At 40.9% G+C, this 17,782-nt stretch overlaps 1 protein-coding gene across 4 annotated transcripts in view; it reads right to left on the minus strand.

Moving 5' to 3' along the window:
* ptprz1b (protein tyrosine phosphatase receptor type Z1b) overlaps positions 1–17,782 on the minus strand; it is a 71,649-nt gene that overhangs the window by 21,531 nt on the left and 32,336 nt on the right. For all 4 annotated transcript variants that reach the window (XM_087175046.1, XM_023409974.2, XM_087175045.1 and 1 more), the window contains exons 3-8: positions 6,704–6,883; positions 4,138–4,289; positions 3,945–4,040; positions 3,751–3,817; positions 2,679–2,836; positions 1,401–1,551 (exon numbers count right to left, since the gene is read on the minus strand). In XM_087175046.1, the coding sequence (XP_087031172.1) occupies positions 1,401–1,551; positions 2,679–2,836; positions 3,751–3,817; positions 3,945–4,040; positions 4,138–4,289; positions 6,704–6,883 (804 nt within the window). The remainder of the gene's footprint in view (positions 1–1,400; positions 1,552–2,678; positions 2,837–3,750; positions 3,818–3,944; positions 4,041–4,137; positions 4,290–6,703; positions 6,884–17,782) is intronic.

The raw sequence follows: 17,782 nt of genomic DNA on the forward strand, positions 1-17,782 counted from the left end.
AACAAAACAAAACTGAAAACTGAGAGCGAAGGTGGAAGAGACGCATTAAAGCAGCAACAGAATCAGAGAATGGAAATCAGTTATTTTATACAATAATTACATGATAACTGATTCCATGTTTTGGTCATAATTTCCTTATTTTGTTAGAAAATGATTGTTTTTGTTTATGTACGGTATTATTTTGTAAGCTTGCAACGAAAAATTATTTTCATTATTAATTAATCTGTTCATTGATTCATGGTTCAGTCTATGAAATGTCCAAAGTGACATCTTAAGACATTGTGTGTCGTTTGACCAACAGTCTAAAGCTTCGGCTTAGAAAAGCAGCAAAGTCTCTCAGTTTTTTTAACCACAGAATTTTTGTATCTTTTCTATTTCTGCTTAGGAAATGACTGAAATGATTCATTATGAAAATAATGAATTAAAAAATGATTTTTCTGAATTTGATCACATAAAAAAAGCTTCACTCTCCAGCCAGAAAACATCATGTAAAACTCAAACTTTATTGATTTAAAGTAGTATTTGAGTCTTTACTGTAACATGTTACAAATTCTGTTTGTATCACTAACAGATTACTGTGGGAGCACAAACTAAATTTAGATAAATGGTCATGAATGTTACTGACCACCATAAGTCCATAGAAGACCCTAACGTACCAAGAAGTACAGAATTACATCAAAGAAGGTTCAACTCTAGTCTGTGACTGGAAGGTGACTGTTCACTGTACTTTATTACTGTTTAATTATTTAAGTAGCATTTAAATGTTGCAGCTGCTCAAGACGGAGATATTTTTAACTACATTACACACTGCTGGGTGGTTTCATCTGTAACAACGGGGGGCCTGTGGTTCAGGACGCAGAGCGGGTCGTCCACTAATCAGAAGGTCAGTGGTTCAATTCCTGGCTCCTCAAGTCAGATGCTGAACCCCAAATTGTGCCCAATGTTTGATCCGTGTGTGATAGAAAAACACAGGATGCATAGAAAATGTGCTGTATGCGCGTGTGTGTGAATGTGGCTTATAATGTAAAGCACTTTGAGTCGTCCATATGACTAGAAAAGTTCTATATAGTTGCAGTCCATTTACCATTAATGCATCTTATTTTGCAAGCTGATCACAGATATTGTATATAATTAGTTGAATGAACTGAATCTGAATAGAAACTAGTAACTACGTTTGTTAAATAAATGTAGAAGGGTAAAAAGTAAAGTAAAATATTTCTCTCTGAAATTTAGAAGCAACATGAAAATACATGTACAGTGTGTTTTCCTATGATTAAAAAACTTTATATGGAAGTGAAGTAACTGAATGCAAAATTAAATGAATTAACTGAATTGCATTATTGTGAGTTAAAGGTAGAAATCAACTAAAATGAAACAAACAAGCAGAAAACTTGACGTACTGGGTGTGAGCACGTCCTCCACTCCGGTGTACGAGGCAAACACCTGACCCATGAACTGCTGCTGCTGCTCCCTGAAGTTGTTCTGGAGGTAATCTGTCAGCATCACATAGCCGGCCTGCTCCATGGTCATCACCTCACAAAACGCCTCCAACTGGCGAGAAGACAGGCGGACGCAGAAGAGACAGAGAACAGGGTGAACAGACGGACGGCAAAGAAACATGTGTCTGTTGCATTTCTCCTGTTTTTCCTGGCAGTTGCCAAAATAAACCAGAAACTGAAACATGTGAGTGTGTTTGTGTGTGTGTGTGTGTGTGTGTGTGTGTGCGTGCGCACGAGTGTGTTTAAGAGGCTTGTGTTGGTGCCAGGCAGCAGCAGAGAGACAGCACTGCTCTATTTTTGGTTAGCTACGATGTGCCCGTGCCTTACCACCCCCGTTTCAATCACGCAAACACAGACAAACACAAGCATACACACACAAGTATGCACATACAAAACACACACAATCACGTGGCGTGACCTTATCCACTCTCTATTATTCAGCTACATAATTGATGGTTATTACACAGATGATTCCATCCTCAGACAAAAGGAGGATCCTCCTAAAATGTCTTCAGCCTGGAATCAAACTGCAGTAATGCGACAGTGTCAGTGTGTGTTGTCACTGCACGGCAGGCTGTCTTCTTCTTCGCCAGATTATACCTCTGCAAAAACCCTATTTTGTACATTCACATTTTACTGAGCCTGTCACATTGCATCACTTCAGTGTGACGTTTGGTTTTTCTGTTGTGCACACATCAAAGACGGCTGACCTGAAACCAGCCACAAACTACCAGACACAACAGCCACCGGCGGCAATGAAGAGACGTTTGTCTTTTTACACTGAACCCTGAAGCCAACGTCCATTGATGTTTTTTTATGACTTTTACATGAGGCAGCACCAAAAAACCCATATGGACTTTTCTTTTTTTCATTATTTCAAAGCTCTACATGAGTGTGACTGCGAGTGTCTGACATTAAAAATTGAAAATTTGCATCATAAAGCTTGCGAGCTCTCATCAGACACAATGCTGCATCCATTTGGTCGTAGTAGCTGCTGTCAGTGATTTCAAAAGAAGCTTTTTTCATGACTGCGAGTGAATGAAAACCAATTTGACTCAAGCCGACTCTTCTATTTATTACAGGATTTGTGATTCTAGATGCTGATCTGTTCAGAAAGAAACGAGCGCTGGTTAGTCACAGTGGACACCTGTGTGAATGTGTGTGTCAAAACCTACTGACCTGTGTTTCTGATATGGCCACGGTTTGTTTGAAGACGACCCATTCCACCGTTTCAGAGCAGGGAGGAGCGGTCAGGGAACCGTTGTAAATGTAATATTTATCTGTGTTGTTGGGCAGCAGGGAGCGCAGGGTGAAAGCTTCCAATGACCCGCTCTTACCTGGCAAAGAAAAAAAAAAATCTCATCACGAAAAAATGTCCTGAGCTGAATGACGACCTTGAATCAAGCGTTTTAAAATGTTTGTTTGTTAAGTCTATGATATTCATGATGAGCCAATGAGAGATCTTTAATATTTGTATCATTTAAGAGAGAAAAGCATCATTTCTTGTGTAATTATACTTCTAGTGTTTTCGCATGAAACAACGCTGCTTTGATCCACAATTTTAACACCAAAGACATTAGAGTACACTGTCTCAAACTCTTATTTAGAATGAATGTGCGGGCTATCATGATTTATCTGTTAGTTGCTCTGCTGACCACCATTATTCTGCTGCTCTCTCTGTTGATTTTATGTCCCGTAACCTACACTTTTCCTGTGTTTTATTCGAGGCTCTGAACGTTCTGATTGGCTGACTGTTTTCTGAGTGACACACTGCATTTCAGAAAAAACATCAACATCAAAAAAAGGTTGGATGTCGGGTCTGGGAGCTGGGGACATGGCTGAGAGTGGTGACTGCTTTGTTGTGACATCACAAAGTTACAGAATTCCTGACGGCTGGTATTAAGACTCAGTTTCTGAATACAGGCTGTGTGCATTTCTCTGTGGACTGAGCGCTTTGATACTTTCACAGTATTAATATCGAACCTAGACCTGCTTTATAATCAAACAACACATGGACAGAGACGTTTAGACTATATGGGACCTTTAAATAAAATATTCTCCTGAACACTGTTATAATTTTAGCTGATGAATAACAAATCAAATTTACTTCAGTGCGTTTTCTACTTGGAAAAAAACAAATCTGTACAGTGTTCAATGTGTGTTGTTATTCTACTCCCTCCAGGTTAAAGAGTATTATGTTACCATCTGTACCCAGCTACACCTGCATTTTTGTTATGTAGAAGTGACTTACCAAACCTGCTGACGGTGTTGACGGCATCAACAACTGGATTAACGTTCTCGTTGTCGTCCAGGCTGATCTGCGGATGAGAACGTGACATTCTGTTTTGGCTTTCACAGACAGGAAGCTGCCATATTACTTTAATTTATCTGAGGAGGAACAGATTGATCCCTAACACTGGGTCACAAACCAACTCGTCAACCTACCTCAAAGAGCACAACCAAGGCAGCCACCCTCCCTCCCTCCCTAATCGCATCATCCAGACTATGAAAGTCATCTGGATCGTAACAGTAGATCTGCATCTGAATGAGAGCAAGAAACAGGGAGGTTTGCTGAACTCAGGCTTCAATGGTGGACACATGTAGGAACAGCGAGAGGACAAACGGGCACTTTCTTTACCTCCAGAGGGTATTTCATCCCATTCAGGCTGTGCTCGGACCCATCTGACGTTGCATTGCAGCGGCCCCAGTGGAAGGTGATCCTACTGACACGAAACCTGGAGCTCAGCCCTCCTCCACTCACAAAGAACTCCCCTTCCACATTGATGGCCACTAAAACACACACATGCGCTTAAATTTAACCTTTGTGGAAACCAACGTGTTGAAAAGGTGATGTGTGGCAAAGAATGGGAGGGTCCGATAAAATGCACATGATGGGTTGATTTGTAAAATGTTTTTTTTTTTTCCTTGGTTTAACAACCAAGAACATGAAGCTAAAGTTCAAGTGCCTTAAGACGCAGGTAGTTTAATGGAGACTAGAGGCTGTTTTCAGGGAAACCCAGACCAGAGACAAAGATAAACCAACATGTAACCTGCAAAAACTATATTTTAATGATGGGTGCTAGTTAAAAGTGATTGTGGGTTGGGATGGGAATCAAAAAACTGGATCTTAATTGTCTGAACCATCAGAATCGTATGCCACCGAGCTTTTATGGATGCCTGCATGTTTTCAGAGCCGGGCGGGTCTATATGCTCACGACGCAAGTTGTATAGGGCTCCGCAAACTACGCAAGGACCCAGCCTCTCTTTCACGTGAAAGCTGGTGTCAGTGTTTACAGCTTTGATGAGAGGATGAAGCGGAACTATCCTTCTGGTCATGAAGAGAAAACAACACAATGGCAGCGAATTGCAGGGAACAGCAATGAACTTGTTGGTGCTAGCTTACAGTGCAGCGCTCTCTGTCTGTGCGTCTCTAGCCTTTCGCTCACCACCCACTTTCAGGGCTGTTCTGCTACTTAATAACAGCCATCATCCTAAAACAGGACAGTCATTATTTAGTCTCTCAGTCGAGGTTTAGTAACAACTCTGGACGAATGCAAGATGGATTGACATTGACTATTGATTCAATATTGTTTATTAGTTCGGCATACTGGGATATACGGATGCACATCTCTCAGTAAATAACAACAAAATAGTAACCATCATGTATTCAGCCAAGTTATAGTATGAACAGTTTTTTTATATTTGAAGATATTTTTTTTTCACACAGAAAATTGATCAGGAATAGTTAAGAAAATATGGTAATGGCATTAATATCAATAAAATCTTATTAATTCCCATCCCTGATTGTGGGTGGACTGCAGGTGAAGAAACAAAACAAAATATAAGTGAAAATAATATCCTGATATTTCCATCAGTGAGGAATCTCACATTTGGAGACTTAAACTAAAAACATTGGCCACTAGAAAAGTACAGAAGTTATGTTAATTTCAATCCCCATAGCTTTTCAGAGGATTGAAATAACGTCTCCACGCTCTAATAGCTGTGTGTAAAATGTAGAGGATTTTGGAGTTTGTTTGATGAGGCGGTAAATCAAAAAACAAAGCAAAAAACAAGACAAAAAAGAAAAAAAAATCCAAATGATTAATGCTGGATAACAGTTTCTTAACACATTTCTGTGACAGTCACTGTGTTGATCGTAGGACATTCAGTGCAGTGAAACAGAGCCGCCGTATATTTCTCTCATAATAACATGGCAGCTACGCAATCTCTGTTAAAATATGCAATTTCCTCTCTGACTTCACAGAGAAAAAGGGAGATCAATTTTAGGACCATTAACATATAGAGGGGGCAGACACACGCACACACACACACACACACACACACACAGACACACACACACACCAGGCGATATTGGAAAGATGGTGAAGATAGCTCAGACATCTTTTCATTTGTTTTTCAGTCCACACTCTGCCTTTCTCCTTCTTCTCACTGTCCCTTCACATCATCCACATTTCTCTCACCTGCTCCTTTTTTCTATCTATGTATGTATGACACACACACACACACACACACACACACACACACACACACACACACACACACACACAAACACACACACACTTTACACAACTCTTGCTTGCTTTTTTGCTGCCTTTTTTCTGTTGCTCAGTTTCATCTCTATCAATCTTCCGTCTCTCTCCACATGATCTCTCTGTGCTGCTGTTCCTCTGGTTGCTTCTCTCTGAATTACTTGCTCTCTCCGTCTTCTTCTCTTTCATTGTCTGACTCTTTCTCCTTTAAATCCTCGCTGCTTCTCTTCTTCATTAACCTCCAGGTTGTGAATTGTTTTTTTTGGGGGGGGATCTGAGACTTAAGCTTCTTTCCACATCTAGGGATTAAGATGTTGTGTTTTACAGCAGCAGAATAATGTCTCAATCATGTTCGTAGGATCTATTACATACTGCAGCTTCCTACTCTGCTTTCTGCTTCAATAAGCTCTTGTCTGGGATTGAAGAGAAAAAGAAAAACCCTACATGTTGCTTCTCTCTCAATACAAGTGAAACAGCTTGTTGTTTGATTTCTTGTATGACAGCATTGCTAACATGGCTTCAGCAACTTAGATTTAATGTCTTTTTATTATGTTGATATTGTTTATGGTGATATTTGTTTTTTCTCAAAATGCTAAATACCAGGCACTGCAGGGAACGAACATTAAGGAGAAACATGGGGAAACATCAACATACCAGTCTTCCCATTGTTGTGAATGGTGCTGGACTCCGCCGTCAGTCGGTCCCAGCCCTCTAGTTGCAGGTTTTGGTACTGCAGCCGAACCTGGGTAAACGTTTCGTCGATGTCCACGGGAGACTGCCTGGCGCTGTTACATGACGGGTACTTCTTACCCCAGCTGCGCTGGTTCAGGGTCCCTGGATGTGAGAGAGGGAGTGAGAGCTTGCTGAATAATATACAGTATATCGACCTGAGGGGACAGTGACTGACCTTGGCCAGCCTTTCTCAAAAGAGTGGTCCGTGGAAAGCGACCCCTTGTGGTCGGGCAGTAAATGTGTTAGAATATCATGTTAAATTTTGTGTTTCACAAACTGTCTGCGAGTGAGCACAAGACCTAGCAGTGAGGAGTGTATACGTGTTGTTTTCAATTATAAATCAACTCATATGTAAATTCAAACATTATTACTTGAATTGGTTGTTTTTTTGTTATTTTTTTGGCTTTTTGCCTTTTACAATAGTCACAGTGAGAGAGAGAGGGATAGGATAGTTGGGGAGAGAGAGAGAGGATGACATGCAAGCTCGCCACAGTACTACTGAAGTAGAAGCCCTATTGGTTTTTGGGGATGTTTGAGGAGTTAGATGATCTGTGAGTTTTATTTTAATGGTGAAGTCCTTGGTCTGACCTAGACCTAACCTTGGTGTTGTTGCATTTTGTATTTAGTACTTTTGGATATTACATTTTGATGCTTTTGGCAACATTTTTCTTGCTAAATCTGTTGTGTCAATAAAGCACCTTTGAATTTGAATTTGAGTGAGATAGATAAAGAGATAAAATTGTTCAAGGACAACAGATGTGAAAATGTAAAACTACCTGAAAGTTCATTATAAAACCTTTTTTCTTTTACATCAGCTTTCACCAGAAACTCTGGAAGCACCATTGTGTTTGTGTTGGAAAACAACACCCTCTTCCTTTTCTGATGAAAATCAACCAATGTAAAATTCTGAGGCTGGCAGAGTCTACCAGTTACCCCAGTGTATGAAAATAACACTAATGCAGTCATGATTTATAGATGTGGAAAAGTGTCACATGGCACCTTTAATGTATCTGTACAATGCATTCAGAAATGTGTATTGCTGTTACGCCATCTGCTAAATGAGTCCAGCCTTAAGGAGGGCAGATGGTCAACCTGTGGTCAGACGTGACTGGCTGGCCTCAGGTCACACTTTATTCCAGCACCCTGAGTGTGAGGGTATGCGTGTATTTGTGTGAGTGTGTATGTGTGTGTGTGTGTGTGTGTGTGTGTGTACATTGTTAATGCATGAGTGCACACCTTATATTCTGTGTACATTTATTGATGTTCTGTGCATGTGTGGATATGTGTTTGTAAATTGTTTTTCGGAGAGCACAGCATGAATTCTGTCTTATTGATGTGTGTGTGTGTGTGTATGTGTGTGTGTGCGCGTTTGTGTGCGTATGTGTGTGTGTGTGTGTGTGTGTGCGTGTGTGTGCGTGTGTGTGTGTTTTAAACAGGGAGTGCTTTTCACGTGAATAATGTAAAATAATTTTAACAGCATCTGGAAACATTTTTGAGGCCAAACACGCAACACAATAAATCCAATCAAAGAAGCAAAATAGGAAAAGCAAAAGTGAAATTTTTCTATAGTAGTGCTTGTGGGAGTAGCGTAACACGCACATAACACATAACGCATAACGCATGACACGTGACACGTAGCACACAGCACAAGTGTTACTCTTAGTATCACCGGGTCTAGCTCAAAATGTGTGAGTGAATTAATTGTTTATGAGCGCATGTCTGAATTTACAATTTGTATTTAAGATATTTAAAGACACGAGTGTCAGACTATCTGCATCTAACATAAGCTTGATATGCTTTTACTTGTTACTTATTTATCTTTTGTATATATATATATATATACAGCTCCTTCTCATTTATTGTCATGCACTATTTGCAAGTGTTTGTAAAATATTTATTCACAGGTGCAAGTTACGTATCTGTTCACATGCGAACATGATCAGTCCTTGTCTTTGCATGAGTGAATGTGTTACTGTGCATCCATTTATCCGTTCTTCCCTCCAGGTCTCAGAGAGTAAACACTCTTAATTATCACGCTCACTAATATTTCAGAAGTTACAGCAGAGAGGGTTAGAAACGGACAAATATTGTATCATATGAATCCACAAGCCGTAAGTGCTATAATGATTATGATTCAGTAACATTATTCAGCATTAGGTTTGATTTAGCTTCTTGTTATTGTGTGTGTGTGACTGTGCTTTACAGTATACAGTGAAGACAATGGGTCTAAAGAGGTCAGAGCAGATGGTTTAACTGTTACTGGTCACACATGACTTAACAGGTATTGGCTCAACATTCCTCTGTGTGTGTGTGTGTGTGTGTGTGTGTGTGTGTGTGTGTGTGTGTGTGTGTGTGTGTGTGCGTGTGTGTGTGTTTTTCAATCCCAGTTCAACTAAATCAGTTTCATCCTTGTTGTATTGCTGTATCCAGTTAAACGGACTGAAGTGAATATGTCCAGTAAGTTCACTGGTTCAACAGCATCCAGCTGTTTGTTTACATGGAGTTGTTTACTAATCAATATGCTGGTGCAGTCTGCTGTAGGAGATGTTCATGAGTGTGATGTGAAAATGAAAACGACACAATTTTGACACGAACTGATGACAGTCTTAATTTTAACCATCAGAACCCACAACCAAGCTTTTCATGAGTCGTGGTTCACAGTCCACAAGGTGCATAATAAGACTGTTTACAGTTCATTATAAGCATCACACAGTATAAGACTCTAACAGAACTGGTGTGATTGTACATGGAGCACACAAGTACAACACAAACTTCAATGTTATTTGGCTGTAAACAGTCAGTACGCAGCAGCAGACTGTGTGACCATCATGAGGGATCAGACACTGAGAAAGACCCCGACTATGTACAGACGCAATCATCACAGCCGGGACATAGAAACTGGCCGACACAGGTGAGACCCGGCCGCCAAGAGAAGACAGGCCGTGTCAGCTCTGTCCACAGAGACGGGTGGAGACACAGAGACGTTTCCTGCCACACTTGCTACACGAGTTCTTTAACAAAAAATAAAAGTTTTGATTCCCTCTGTGACCAGAATAAAAATTCAGCGCCATAGAAGCAGTGTGACACGTTAGAGCATGTCACGGCACGAAAACCCATGACAGCTATAGTCAGTCTCCCCACACTGCCTTTTCATTTATTTATGTCACATCTCATACTCACCATTTTGTAACAATATATTGTTGTTAATTGTTTCTTTATTGATCCTAAACACTAATTACTTTGGTAGGCCTTCTATACAATGATTATAATGATTAGTGTTCTTGTTCTTTTTACTGATTCATTCTGTTTTACTTAATACATCATATGTGTGTACGTGTATTTTTTCTTGTTATGATTATCATATTGTCTGTAACGCTTTGGCAATACTGTCTGACAATCATACCAATAAAGCATATTGAATTGAAAAAAAAAAAACATTGAGAGAGAGAGAGAGAGAGAGAGAGAGAGAGAGAGAGAGAGAGAGAGAGAGAGAGTTTGCTTAGTTATCCCTTGTGGTATTGAGGCGTACGGATGAATTCAGGTTTATTACCCAAGATTTTACAGATACACGATCAACCACTGAGCCTTTACATGTCTCCTCAGTGCAGTAAGTTCTCAACATTTTACTGAGATTACACTGACTGAACGGAATTTAAGGTCGAAACACAATTATGGACGTGTTTAAACATTTTTATCACGTTTTTCACAAAACTGTTTGTCTTCTTGTAGCACAACTAATTTTTTTAATTTGACTACTATCTTGTCAGTTCCACATTTCAATCTTCATCTATATTTTGTGTGAAAGTGCTAATACAGTGCGTGTGTGTGTGTGTGCCAGTGAAATGACAGGGCGTGTGTCGATGACCACATCTGGCCACTGCAGCCTCATCCATCAGCTTCACACACAGTCACACAAACACACTCACTGAGTTTCTCCTCTGTCTTAATGCTACCATGGCAACAAGTCACTGACAGGTTGGAGAAAGGAATAAAACAAAAATCCCTTAAAGCTAAAAGCTAGACTTTCCGGTCTTCTTCTTCACACACACACAGACACACAGACACACACACACACACACACACACACACACACACACACACACACACACACACACTCACACTCACACTCACACTCGCATTCAGTGAAGGGGTAAAACTTATATGATTAAATATGGAAATTACATTTCATATCTCTGAGTTCCACTTGCTTTTCCACAGAAGTCCCAGAATAAGGTCCGTTGATGCTGCCGGTGTAAGGATGTTGTACCTATTGTTGTCAAATTTATCTGGGGGGGCTTTTACAGCAGAGAGTCTGCCATATTTGATAACAAATTATAATCAGTATTATTTTTCCTTCTTTTGTCCTTTCTTGAACTTTCTCTTCATCTTTTTAAACAAACTTATATAGATAATTTTAGAAATAATGAAATACGAATTTCAAGCAGGGCTTAGGTCTGTACTGAACGTTCACTTGAGGTTGGCTCTGAACCCCAAAACTTTGCATGTGCATACTGGGTCAGTTGCAGGATCGTCAGCTGGAGCCACCGTTCACTGATGTATCGACCCCTGCCAGGGTGGGAGGGGCAATAGCTGTTTGGGGACATCTCCCCGCCACCCCCTGCAGCTTCCCCTTAATGGGGAGTCGAGCCCCAGAAACCGTCCCTCCTCCGGAGCCACAACCAGTCACTGGACTCCTGAGCCCCCCCCCAGCCAGGTCTTTGATGGCCCTCTAGTCAAACCATAGACTGAAAATCAAGATGGACACAGCCTCCTGATTAAAATGGGCAAACAGGAGGGGCGTGTTTGGAACTGAGACTACGTCATGAGGGAGGAAATTAGCTGTAGAGGTTTCTTTTACCAGGCTGAAACATGTTTATTTCTGCTGTAAAATTGGACATTTTGGGGATTCACTTGCTTTTGGAGCCAGCCTCAAGCGGCCATTGCAAGAACTACAGTTTCTGATAGCTCCATGTTGGCTTCATTTTTCAGCCTTGGATGTTGCTGCTTGAGTCAAACTCGCTGCCGGAGAAGTTGGATGGCAGATTTACCCACAAAGCCTCCACATCCAACTTCTACTGGGTGATTCCGTCCAGCCCGCCTCTTTGCACTCTGCTGCCAAACTAACTGACACTGTGTCAAAGACGTCAACGGCGTGGCTTCATTTTGTTAAAATCGATGACAAAAAAGTCGAGTGTAAACTTGGCAAACAGCAGTTTACAGCTTAACAACCAACACAGCTTATCTAAAAACGTTAAGCTAACTTGTCAGCATAAGGATGCTCCTTCAACTTTTGTGTTTAACACTTCAGGCTTTGAGTGTGAACATATACACACACACGTTTGCTCAAAATCCGTGCTCATGTTCGGCCATCTTGGATTTAATTCATGCTCCTTTGTAAAGTGGATGAAAGAAATGATACTAATCTGGCATCATGATTTGTTTAAGTTAAATTTTTAGTTCAGTTTGATTTATCAACTGAAGCTGTAACAGCAACAAGTAAAGATGAGTGGGGAAACTTTCTGTGAAGAAAATTTGTTCTCTGCAGCTGCCAGAGGAGCAGCCAGCTGTTAAAGTGGTCAAGACAGAAACCATTTACACCTGATGCGGCTGCTCTTTTTAACACAACACCCCGATGATTTCACCTCACCCCTCGCTGTCCAGGGAGGAGAGGGGAGATGAGAGGGGAGGAGAGTGCACAGAGGACAAAGCGAGGAACGGAGATACAGCAGCAGGGGACACAAAGGTAAGAGGAAGACAGAGGTGTGATAGAGGTGATAGAGAAAAAACAAGAGAAGACACAAAAGGAGGAGAAAGAAAAAATGGATGAGACAAAAAAGAAGAGGTGTATGAGACAAGAAGAAGACAAGGAGGACAAAGAGAGGAGACAAAAGGAAGAAAATAAAGAGTGTAAATGTGTGTGTGTGTGTCTGTGTGTGTATGCAGGCACTGATATACTGTACAGATGTGTGTTTCATGCAGATATACAGCAAGTGACACTCTCTCCTGCCTATGCTTACATCAGTTAAGCTCCCTGGAACAGCACACGCACAAACACACCCAAACACAAACACACACACAAACACACACACACACACACACACACACACACACACACACACACACACACACACACACACACACACACAGAGCTGATTTCACCCTGTGTGAAAAGGTTGTGTGCTGCTGAGAGAGCCAACTGTTCAGAAAACCTGCAGGATTATTAAATTGAATAATGTAGGGCTTGACTTTTTTGGTGACTGTCTGCTCCTGTTTGCATCACTGCCGGCAAAAATAGCTGAATATGTATCAAATATTAAAGCAAAAACTGTCTCTTGGTTTAGTTTAACCCACGGTGGCGCTTCAGAATCTGCATTATTGTCTGGCAGCATAAAGCAGAGGCAGCTGAATAGTTTAACCTCATTTCACTCACTGAGAGCCCTTTATCTCCTGAATGTTTTAGCATTTTAGGAATTTAGACACACTGTTTTAGAACCACTGCTTATATTCATAATCCATAAGTCAACCAATCAACTGTTTATCCTATAGAATAAAAAAGTATACAAGCAGTTTAGCTTGCTAGAGGTAGTGCTATCTTAGTTACTCTGGTTGTTCCTGGGAAAACAAACAGGAAGAGGATGGAGCAAAACCTTTTAGACTTTCTGATGATAGAAGACAGCAGCTGATAGAAAAACCCTTTCAAATGTCTGCTCTTCAGTGATGTGGACAACAATGATGCATTACAAGCAACGCCAATGATATGAAATGCTATACACCTCAGGTCTCTGAAGTGGGTGTTGCAAAGCGGCACCAGCTAGCTCATTCAGGCCTGTGCAACTGCTATGAAATGTGACAGCAGCTAATATTAATATCTAACCTGATGCAGACTTAACTGTCTGCATCCTTTGGGAAAGAAAAGACAGACATGTTTTTCCTGTTCATTGCAGGTATTTTTTTACACTATGATGAATACAACACTAGATACAGTACAAAATTGTCCCTGATTTTGCAGCTTGTTTTTATCTGCCAGCCTAATATCTGATCAACCCAGTACAAGATCATATCAGTCTAATACTATTCTCTGTTTTCCCTCCAAAAACAGTGAAATAATAGTGACAACAATAGTATTATCCCTCAAGTCCCTCAAGCTTCTGTTTACCTGGTTGAAAAGTGACATTGGCAGCAGTGTAACCAGAATCAGAACCAACAGAGAGAAGAGAGATCTGTGTTGCCAGATCTCAGAGTGTGTTACTGAGACAGGTCTCGAATCAGATTTTCTCCTGATTTGTCTGAAAAATGACATTTTAGTGTCAGAATGTTTGGGAGATCCGTGGCTTGTGAAAATTGTGTCTAACATTTATTTCACTGACTATGGGGCAAAAGAATCACAATCTGTGATCAGGTTCACTTCTCCCATTAGAGTGAAAAAACTCAGACCTGCTGCTGGTCTCCTAAAGGGGCGGAGAGGTGTAGAAACCCACACGACACATACAGGAAGTGCACCGTCTCCTTTCTCAACTGCCGCTGATGTGGAGAAGGCTGATGGGAAATAATCTTATTTTGCTGTTGTTTTATTTTTGAAATTACACCGACATCATCTCAATTCATTTGACAGATCATGCTACATGCAGCATATCTCTGTGTAACTACTGGTAGGGTTCGCTTTAAAACTGTTGAATACAGCACAGTCGGTGTGCAAACTTATATAAAAGTCACAACAGTTTGTTTCTTAGCAGAGAGAATAAATCACTGTGTTCACATTCAATGGTGAATTTCACTGTTGAAGAACAACTGTTCTGTCATAGCTGGTGTGATGTGTTTCAATCAGTAAAACTCTTTGATTATAACGCAGCCTGAGCCTGAGCACAGAAATCAGAATTGTTCCTCTCTGTGAAAGGAGACTTCAGTCATCTTTAGTCTGCGGAATCAATGTCTCTGAATGTATTCACACACACACACACACACACACACACACACACACACACACACACACACACACACACACAATGACATAATGGAGAAAGCCTGAAGCTGACAAGATCTAAGCTACTAAATGAATCTATTATGTATGGCAGAGAAAGGACTACACACACACACTCGCACATCACTCATTCAGTGAGATCTACTATATGGTAATGACGGACTGTCAGCAGCCGCCGTATCTGACAATCAGACCTGTCAGATTATTCAAAAAGAAAAAGAAGATTAAAAAAAAAAAAAAAAGACTCAGGGTATGAATCAGAGTCCCCCCGTATGCTCTTCATGTGATCTCTGATGACTCCGTCTAGACATGAACATGAAAAAGTCTCTGGAGCGAGACGCGACCGGGACGAGACTCTCTGCATGGAGCAGCTCAGTTAAATATTAAACACTGGGAGAGGCTCTGAACAGATTTTAATGTTTAGCTAAATGTATAAAATGAAAGTTAAGAACAAAAATAAAACTTACTTGAAAAAGTCCCTGCTTTTTTAGTACTTTTTAGTGCTTCTTCAGTGCTTCCTACTCCTGCCTGCGTTTGTATAACTTAAGAGTCCAGTCTGCCAAGCTGTGACCGTTATGTTGGTCTCACACTAAATCACTTTTCAAGAGACTTCACTGTCGTTTCCAATGTGAGAGCTGCGTCGCACTCCTGTCATCTCGATTGTTTTGCGTCAGTCTATTTTTCGTCTTAGCGTTCTGAAAAAATTAAACATGTTTAATCTTATCATCGGTTTTTAGTCTTGCTTCATGCAGACAGTGCAGACGTTCAATGACACGTTCTCCAGCAGCAAACAGGAGGCAGCGAACTGAACTGAGCAAGAATGTGAGAGGCCGACATTAAATACATAAGGGAGGCAAGGAAAACAATTTCAAAATAAAACAGGAAATCATAAATACAAAGTACAGTCATACAGACGTTTTTGCTCTTCCTACATCATCATTATTATTATATTTATTAAGTTAGTAAATCAACAAACAGTTTTCCTATTGAAGTCCTCACACTTCACAGTTACCTCTGATGGTCGGGGGGATTACAGCCACTGAACTCATTACACCAGCTACACACTGGCACAAGCAAGGACAGAATCTGGGGAGCGCAGAGTGTGTATTTGTGAATAAAGAAACATACACACACACACACACACACACACCTCTGCATCATTACAAGGCTCCAGGAGCAGCCACACAGGCTGAGCAACAACTGGAGCAGAAGAGCAGCCAGCCTAAAGTATTTGGTGACTAAGAGAGCAGTTGAGAACGTGGTGGGTGGTGAACACTCGCATGAACACAGAAAAAGAGACAACAGACGCATGAGACGAGAGAAGGCTGGCTCAGAGACACTCAAATAACTGGGATCAAAGCTTCAGTGTTCTCTGCTTGTCGCAGTGTAAAAGCCTCTGCAACAGCCTTTAGACCATGATGGGACTCTAAAACCCCTTATTAATAATGTGGTAATGACAGAACAACAAAGACGTGGGGACGCACACTTATCCTTAATCCTACGAGGATTACAACCTATTCAGGTCGACGGCTTCCAGCAGATACCCACTGATAAATAACACAATAAATATGTATTCAAATAAACTGCATTATACACATGCAAGGATGAAGACTGATCTGACTTTCAAATGACTGCAGGACACTGACGCTGTGTATGTTCGCTAATCACAGAGCATTATTGTGAGTATGATAAACAAATTAATCATCCAAAATTGGCAGGGGTTTCATTTTCTGGCCGGCAGATTGATAACACTTGAAAACAAAATCTGTCCTCATGATTTGTGAAGTCCATTAGGAGTCAGCAGTGCCAACGGTTGTAGTTATCTGGCTATCGCACATAGGATCTGACAGTAAAGCAGTATTCACTGATTTGTTTTGAGGTCTTTCTTTGGCCACTTGGGACCTGGGCAAAAGCTGAGAACACAACACTGACATATTGTCACTTTGTTATAAGGAACGTGTCTGCAAAGAGTAGCCTATTCTTACATCCTGCAGGGACAGAGCAACATTATGGTTCATGTGGAGTCACGTTTCTGGCCTCCTGATGACTGCAACATTCTCTCTTCTTTTGGCTTCACTTTACCTACTTTTGAGGAAAATATCTTGGTCTTCAGCTGCTAAAGCTACAATATTCACCAGCTAGTCACTAAGTCCGTCTGTCCAGTTGATTCATCAGAGCTTTCAACCAGAGCTGATGATGAGAGGGGTGGGACTGAACCACTACAGTAAAGTTACAGCCAGTAGAACCAAAACAATTAGCTGAAAATCACAGATCTCTTTTGCTACGTTGATGTGCCGTCCACACTACTCCGGAGTTTCCGAGCACCGAAAACGTAGACTTTTGGAAAGAAATGATACTGGCCCCATTTTAGTTTGAAAACTGTTGTAGTCTGCACGGGCGAAAACTGAGACCTTTGGAAACGATGATGTACACACCCGCGGTTGCTCCCTCACGGGGTTTTATCAGTTTCCACTACCAGTGGTGAATACAAGTGTTACTGACGTTGCAGTCTTTGCTAGCAGCTGTTGTTCAGTTAAATTCTGCATTTTGACATTACACCTGTCTTTGCTGTTCCTTGTTCCTAGTAGTGGACGTAGCCTAAAATGCTTTGCAGAGTTAAGGGGAACTGTGGTGTCGGGTGATAATTCTCTTTGGGTTCATCACTAAAAGCAACTCCTTTCTCATTACACAAATTTGATCCATTGTTATCATAAAATATTGCTTAGTGCAGCTTTAAGTTGTGCTCTTTTTGTCTCAATTTGCCAAGCCAAGCGGGTTTAGTAAAATCTCAAATAAAATAAAATTCACACTCTCACTGCCAGGATTATGCTAATCACCTGTAATTACTTCTCATCAGCTTTCGGCCCATATTTGATAAGATTGATACATCACAGTATTTCCCTCCATGAGCGACTTTTTGTTTTTTGCAGTTTGCCTCAGAAGAGAAACCCAGAGCGGCTCACCGACCTGTTGTTACTAGAGCTCCAGAGAAAAGCCTGAGAAGGAGATGTAGAACTACGTTG

This window comes from Seriola lalandi, unplaced genomic scaffold (assembly GCF_002814215.2).
Source record: "Seriola lalandi dorsalis isolate HSWRI2012SDOR001 ecotype SW California unplaced genomic scaffold, Sedor1 jcf7180002054410, whole genome shotgun sequence".
Lineage (NCBI taxonomy): Eukaryota > Metazoa > Chordata > Actinopteri > Carangiformes > Carangidae > Seriola > Seriola lalandi.